The sequence below is a fragment of the Bombyx mori genome, chromosome 10, assembly GCF_030269925.1.
Source record: "Bombyx mori chromosome 10, ASM3026992v2".
NCBI classification, from domain to species: Eukaryota; Metazoa; Arthropoda; class Insecta; order Lepidoptera; family Bombycidae; genus Bombyx; species Bombyx mori.
The window spans coordinates 10,812,194-10,820,105 of NC_085116.1; the positions used below are offsets into that span (position 1 = coordinate 10,812,194).

General features: G+C 35.8%; 1 protein-coding gene and 1 long non-coding RNA gene across 3 annotated transcripts; one reads left to right on the forward strand and one right to left on the reverse strand.

The window, feature by feature from the left end:
- Positions 1–384: 384 nt before the first annotated feature.
- LOC101741852 (protein Asterix) lies at positions 385–7,734 on the forward strand. Of its 2 annotated transcripts, none has more exons than XM_038013352.2 (4): positions 385–542; positions 6,289–6,400; positions 7,045–7,160; positions 7,576–7,734. In XM_038013352.2, the coding sequence occupies exons 2-4, from the start codon at positions 6,289–6,291 to the stop codon at positions 7,672–7,674; spliced, it is 327 nt and encodes a 108-aa protein (XP_037869280.1). In that variant the 5' UTR covers positions 385–542; the 3' UTR covers positions 7,675–7,734. The 2 variants fall into 2 exon arrangements, with proteins under 2 accessions (XP_037869280.1, XP_037869279.1); XM_038013351.2 differs by lacking the exon at positions 385–542 and adding an exon at positions 5,987–6,136.
- On the reverse strand, positions 3,054–4,886 carry LOC134199542 (uncharacterized). The gene is made up of 2 exons (XR_009974086.1): positions 4,487–4,886; positions 3,054–3,852 (listed from the first exon to the last, which is right to left on the reverse strand). It is a non-coding gene; the product is annotated as an uncharacterized LOC134199542 (long non-coding RNA).
- Positions 7,735–7,912: the final 178 nt, after the last annotated feature.

Here is a 7,912-nt window from a genome sequence, read left to right on the forward strand (position 1 = left end):
ATTAACTATTTAATACCTATGTGTAAAAGTGCGCAAATGTGGGAAAATGAACAAAACCACTTGATGTAGCCTCTCGGGATCTTCTACAAAGTCCACTGAAAAAGTTTCAGTAAATAACCACCATTTTATTGAGATTATATTTCATCCCATATCATCTTATCTCCTTTCATTTAATTAGATGCTAATTAATTAATGTTCTAAATTAATCAACTTCATTTCATTTCACTTCATATTATCATTTACATAACAAAAATAATAAAAGATTAGGCTGTATGGCATGATACTTCTGTCTTTCAAGTTGGAAAAATAGAACTACTACTAATTACTACTGTCAGTGTCAACAGTCAATTTTGTCTTTCATAAAAATAGTACAAATTACAGTGTAGAAAAGCGCGGGAAGTGTTGAATTAAGCGGGCGTCTTTTTTTTGGCTAAACTTTTGAAAATTAAATTAATTTAATATTACAGGATCAGTTAAGTTGTAAAGTGTATATATATTAGTAGTATTGATTATTTATAGTTTTAGTTTGTTTTCTTCGCCTGGTAAGTCATCTTATTGTATTATATGTAAATAGTATTTTTTTCTTGGCCTCCATGTTGGAGCCCGAAGACCCTGGAGGGACATCCCTCCAGGTGTCTCATGTAGTTACAATAGATGCTTCGGGAATGGAAACGGAAGGTTCCATTATAGATACAGACTGTTCGGAAAACATTAAATCCGTTAAAAGAAAGAGAATATCAACTAGAAACCAAAAAAAGAGAAGGAATCACAAACATACAGATCTACCAGATTGCCAACTTTCCCCTAATGATATAAAGGATAATGTTATACCTAAAGTACTTGAGTCAGATGATAAAATCACTGAAATCCATCATAATGAGGTTGCTAACTCTAAAAACATTACGAGTAACCCTCGCACTGCTAGGCTGCTTTACCAGGCGTCAGACCCTGCGCCTTATGATGTACATATTCAAAAAATTTTACAACCTAATCAAACTGGATCTATACATCCAGTACAATTTGGATTCTTTCTAAAAAAAAATTCAATAAAAAGCATTGTAGAGGGAAGCATAAAAAAAATTGGAAGGAATAGGTTGTCATTTCAATTTAAAACATTTCAGGAGGCTAACTCATTTCTAAATCACAAATCTCTTGATGATAATAAATATAAAGCTTTTATTCCGGCCTTCACTATCACCCGCATGGGAATAGTGAGAGGTGTTCCATGTGACTGGGACGAGAAAGATGTTATAGAAAATATAGAGCTTCCGCAGAACTGTGGAAGCATTCTGAAAGTTAGGAGACTAAACAGAAAGGTTTATGACGGCGAGACACCCAAGTTTGTTCCAACTGAGACCGTAGTTTTGACCTTTGATGGGAAGGTGTTACCTCCCAGGGTCTTTATGTGTTTTAACTCCCTACCTGTAGAGCTTTATATTTACCCCACGCTGCAATGCTTTAATTGCTGCCGTTTTGGTCACACCAAAATGCAATGCAGAGGCACTCCAAGGTGTTACAAATGTGGTGACAATCATTCAGGTATAAGTTGCGAGACGGAAAGAGATGATGCTGTGTGTATTTTATGTTCTGGTTCCCATTTCGCAACAGACAAAAAATGCCCGGAGTATGCTAGGCAGAAAGCTATAAAAGAAACAATGGCTAGAAACTCTATATCCTATTCAGAAGCAAGTAAAGTCTATCCACCAGTTTCAAAATCTTATGCTGACATTGTTGCTTCTGCTTCATCAGCCCCTTCGGGTCCAACTATGACTTATTCAAGCCCCTATAATTTAACAAGCCCTTTTAAGAGTCCGACTCAATCATATAAGAAAACAGTATTCTTGAAACCCAAAGCTCGTCCCAGAAATTCTAGTAAGGGATATGATCAAAAAGCGCATGCAGAGCTTATCCAAGATTACAGCAACATTCCTTCCTTTTCTACAGGTTGTCTCAAAAATTACAATGATTTGTCAGAAATAATAACAAAGGATCTCATCATTTCTATAATTCAGTACCTTTCACAATCGAACATAATTAAAATACCGTCCAACGATGCCGTTTCTTCAAAAACTTTTTTAACTAATGGACAGTCAGGACCATCCACGAAACCAGTCTCTGGTGATTCAATGGAATTGCCGGAGTATTAATAGTAAAAAAAGTGACTTAATTTTTTTATTGAATAGTTACAAACCATTTGCAGTCTCTCTTCAAGAGACTTGGCTTCGTCCTGGATTCAATTTTAGAATTCCAGGACATGTCTGTCTTAGAGAAGACAGAACAGATGGGTATGGTGGAGTGGCACTAATTCTTAGGGGAGGTGTGCCCTTTGTCCACTTACCCATCCCTAATCACAGTGATAAATTTTCTATTATTGCTGCTAGTGTAAATAATATCTGTTTTGTAAATATGTATATACCTCACCCTTCCAATGAAGTCTTTGACGATATTCGTAGCATCCTATCTTCCCTCCCGCGCCCTATTTTGGTTATGGGAGATTTCAATGCACAACATTCTATGTGGGGAAGTTCTAAGTCTGATCATTATGGGGCTAGAATCTTAGACATCTTAGATGATAATAATTTATGTCTTTTAAACTCTGGTTGTCCTACTAGAAGAACACAGCCCCATGAGGGTATTAGTGCACCAGATCTTACCCTTTGTAGTCCCTCACTTGCTCCTACATTAAACTGGTGGCCTCTATCGTCTTCATATGGAAGCGATCACTTTCCACTAATGGTATCATTTCCTCAAAAAATTTGTGAAAAGACATCAAAGGCCCCTCCCCGGCTAAAATATAGACTTAAGGATGCCAACTGGTCATTATTTGGAGATAAAGTTCAACAAAATTTATCAACCATACCTCCACTAAATGACAGCAGTAATCATCTTTGTGCTGAAGCTTTTACACGGGCCCTACTACAAGCTGCTGAGGAAGTTTTTCCTATAAAAAACAATAGTGGAAATGGGTATATTCCATCACCTCCTTGGTGGGACAGTGAGTGTTCTGCTGCGATAGCTGAGAGAAAGATAGCTGAAGAAAATTACAGAGAAAATTCTACAACACAAAATTTTAATATTCTTAGTAATCTTATAACTAAAACTCGTAAATTATTAAAACAAAAAAGATTCAATAGCTGGAAATCTTTTTGTGCCTCAATTTCACCAGAAATTTCTCCATCTCAAGTTTGGCAAAATATTCGTAGATTCAGATCCGCTTTCAAACCTCCAAGGTCTCCTTTCATGGATAGTAGTACAGTTGATTTGTTTCTTGACAAATTAGCTCCACCATTTGTCCCGTCTATAGATAATATTTCTTCTGACTCACAGCCTTCTCTCCTCTCCCAGCATGATAGTAGCGATTCATTCATTTCCTTTAGCCTTTCAGAACTCAAAGGGGTTCTTTCAAGGCTTAGGGACTCAGCCCCGGGTTGTGATGGAATTCCATATTCTTTTCTTCAAAACCTGAACGACTCCTGCCTTTCTTATTTTCTCAGTTTAATTAATTCAATCTTAACATCAGGTAATATTCCTCCATCATGGAAAATCCATGAAGTTATCCCAATACATAAGCCCAACAAACCCATTAATGATCCATCATCATACAGACCAATTGCATTAGCTTCAGTGATTTCCAAAATTTGCGAACATCTAGTTAAAAATAGACTAGAATGGTTTATTGAGAGTAAAGGGTTACTATCTCCTAACCAGTTTGGATTTAGGAAAGGTAGGAGTACGATGGATAGTCTCAGCATTTTTATGACAGACATAAGATTGGCATTTTCATACAATAAGTCTGTGTTAGCAGCATTCTTAGATGTGTCTGCAGCCTATGATAATGTCAACCTTTCGGTTCTGAAACAAAAAATGATTAATTTGAATATCCCACAAATTTTCATAAGTTTCATAATCAATCTTCTCTCTGGTAGAATGCTTAAAGTAATATCAGAAGACTCTTATCAATCCCGTATTGTCTGGAAAGGTTTACCCCAGGGCTCCGTTTTAAGTCCCTTACTTTACAATATATATTCTCATGATCTGGAAGCCTCCCTTAGGGGTAAAGTTAACACACTCCAATATGCAGATGATTTACTCCTCTATGTCTCTGGTGATTCTATTGACAACATGTCTGATACTGTCACATATTCTCTTAAGTTGCTAAAAGTTTGGCTTGACAATAACTCTCTAAGCCTTTCAGTTCCTAAAAGTATTATAGTCTTATTTTCACGTATGAGGCTTCCTCCATCAGTGTCTGTATTTTATAATAACATTAGAGTTCCTGTTAAAAGTGAAGCAACATTTCTTGGGGTAATTTTAGACTCAAGACTTACAGGAAGCCCTCATTGCTACTATATAAGTGATAAATGTGAGAAGATTCTAAATATATTGCGTTGCCTCTCTGGAGTTTGGTGGGGAGCCCACCCTTTCTCTCTAAAGCTTTTGTATAATGCCCTAATAAGGAGTATTTTGGACTATGGAACATTTATACTTGAACCCTGTAATGCAGTAGCTCTCCATAAGTTAGACATTATCCAGTCTAAGGCTCTGAGAATAATTGCTGGGGCTATGCGTTCGAGCCCTATTAACGCTTTGCAGGTCGAATGTTCTGAAGCCCCCCTGCACCTCAGACGACAATTTCTTTGTGACCGGTTTCTATTTAGAGGATTCCAAGTTTATAATCATCCTCTTTACACTAAGTTACGGTCTCTGCTGGAATGTATGGATTATCCGTACTGGGCTCATAAATCGCCGCCATGCCTTATTGTTAGTCTCCAAAAGTACTTAGCTCTTCAAGCTCCTACACATAGATCACAATTCCTTCCAATATTTTGTGTTAACTATGATGCCCTAACTTTAAATCCATCTATTATGTTTGATTTCGGCCTAAGTAAACAAGATCTTTCTATCAATGCCAAATTTGTTGATATTATTGACAGTGACAGCCGATGGAAAAATTGTCATTTAATTTTTAGCGATTCCTCCAAACCCGGTCCCGAGGAGTGTGTGGGGGTCGGCATTTTCCATCAACAGTTTGGCATTGTTCAGAAAATAAAATTGCCTCCAGAGACTTCAGTATTTACTGGAGAATGTTTTGGTCTTCTGAAGTCTCTGGAGTACATTTTAATGATGAAGCTTAAAAAGTCAATAATTTTAACTGACGCTAAAAGTGCCCTCCAAGCCTTGGAACGTTTTCCTTTTAACAGTAACCGAAATAATCATCCTGTGATTATTGCATGTCGTGATTTATTGTATCAATGTTGCATCAAAAATTACACAGTTTCCTTTGCTTGGATTCCGGGGCACTCGGGTATCTTTGGCAATGCCAAGGCCGATAGCCTTGCCAAAGCTGCGGTCAATGATGGAGATTTGGTTCCGTACAAAAACTTTTGTTGTGATTTAGCTCTGCTTCCTAAATTCCAGTTATTGAATTCTTGGACTCACATTTGGCGTTCTTCAAGACAGACTAAAGGTCGATATTACAGCACGATCCAAGTGGATATACCTCCTAAACCGTGGTTTTCAAATCTGACGTTTGGTAAAGCTATCACATCGACCCTTATTCGCATGAGGCTGGGCCATGCATGCATTCCCTTGCATTTGGCAAGGCTTAACCTTTTGCCTAGCGATATATGTGAGTGTGGCAATGACGTTGGGGATTTTAATCATATATTCTTTGCCTGTCCTCGAAATGACCGTTCCGCTTTTATTTCCTCACTTTTGTCCATTAAAATTCCTTTTCCTACTTCAATTTCTATCCTTTTATCTAATATCAATATTGATGTATATAGAATATTAGCTAGTTTCATTTTTCATAATAATATAAAATTGTAACCATTTATGTACTTAGTTTATATAATATATATACCTGATCCTTTTTCCAAATTCCGTTCCAAATTCAAATCCAAAAAATAAATCCATTAACACACTTCCTAACCTTTTTGCGTGGCTGACGCACAAACCGTGCAGGCCAAGAAATGGGAGAAAAAAAAAAAAAAAATTACAGTGTACTTATCTATTTTAAATTACATTTTAACTGCATAAAACAGAAGAACAAATTACAAAACTTACCCAAATTTATTCGTTAATAAGAAGAGTAACCGCTACAAATATTTGTGGGCCTATAATAAAAAGTGGAAAGGTATCCTGAATGACCTCAACTATTTTCCTTGAAAACATTTTCAATGCTTTTCATTACATCAATAGTGTTTTTTTATGTTTTTTATTTAAATTTCATATTCCAATTTCATTTTCTACCCAACTTTAATTTTACTATCTGTTTTGATGTTTTAGATGCAGTTGTCAGCAGATCCACGTCGCGCTGACAGAGAACGTCGCTATAAACCACCTCCACCCACTTCTGCTCCAGCAGAAGACCTAACCACAGATTATATGAATATTTTAGGTAATTTACTAATAGTCCTACTATTTAATTCTGATCCTTCAGCAACAGTTGTGCTTGGGAAAGGGTATTTGGGTCATTCTCAAGGAATATGCAGTGCGGAAAGGATGTTTTGAGCAGACAGACAACATTTAAAGTACATGTGCACTGTTTTGTCTGTACAAGCTCTGACCCAGAGTGGTATTACGAGGGTATTGATATAAGGAGCCAAGATATAAGGTCTATGCTGAACATATCAACTTGTGCAATTTAAATTAAAAAGAGATGTAACCCATTGAAATTTAATAAATCATATCGACGCTTGAAAAGCAAACATGACTAAGCGACAATAACTGCTTTGTACATAAATAATGACAATAACCATATTCGATGCGCAAAAAAATATGTTTCTAGATCTATTAAAATCATTTCAATCCTACAGCTACTAGCTAGATTCTCCTACAGCTAGATTCGTTAAAATAAATTTTGTTTTCAGGTATTTCAACTTTAAATTAGTCTACTGTAAAGTTCACGCATTGTCGCTTAGTCATGTTTGCCTTTCAAGGGTCGATATGTTACAAATGTTAAAAAACATAATAATAAAGGAAAGCAATATGTAGTGTAAATGATAAAATAAACTTATATAAATAAATTTTCTTTTGTTTCAGGGATGGTATTTTCAATGTGTGGCTTAATGATGAGATTGAAATGGTGCGCGTGGACAGCTGTATTTTGTTCCAGCATCAGTTTTGCAAACTCAAGAGTTTCCGATGACACTAAACAGGTGACTATACTTAAATGTATTTCAACAAATAAGTTTATTCTATTTGGAGAAGAAGGAAGTTATCTTACAATCTTGTGATAAGAGTATACTACTGCCGATTCACTGTTCACTTCCTGTATCAAACAATATTATAATGTTAATACTGTAAATTAACAGTTCAACCTATTAACTCTGCCTTGTGAATTTTTTTATACTGTAATATTAAATTTACAATTGCAAATTTTACATGTTAAAATCAAGAAAGGCTACTTGTGTTAATCTCCATTCATATCGCACCAACAAGTTCTGTATCAAGAACAAAATATTGTATGTATGGGAGTAGGCAGATATTATACAAGTCGTTGTTTTCTAATTTGACAATATATAATTGATTCTCAAAAACCACCAGTTTGATTTTCATACTTTTTTGTTTCAGATTGTGAGTTCCTTCATGTTGTCCATTTCAGCAGTAGTAATGTCATATCTTCAAAACCCTGCACCAATGACACCACCTTGGGCAGCTCTTACTACATGATAATATAGAATAAACATATAGTTTCTGTTAATTTACAAAAAATAAAAGAATCACTGTTGATCTCTTGTAGTATTACCATTTTAATTCCAACCTGAAATGCTTGAATTATTTGGTCAAACAACGTTCGCGCCATCTAAACATAAAAGACATATCATCATTCTCCTGCCCTTCTCTCTGTCACCTGGGTTCTGCGCAACAGGTTTTCTCCTTTCATACTCTTCTATCATATACCATTTCT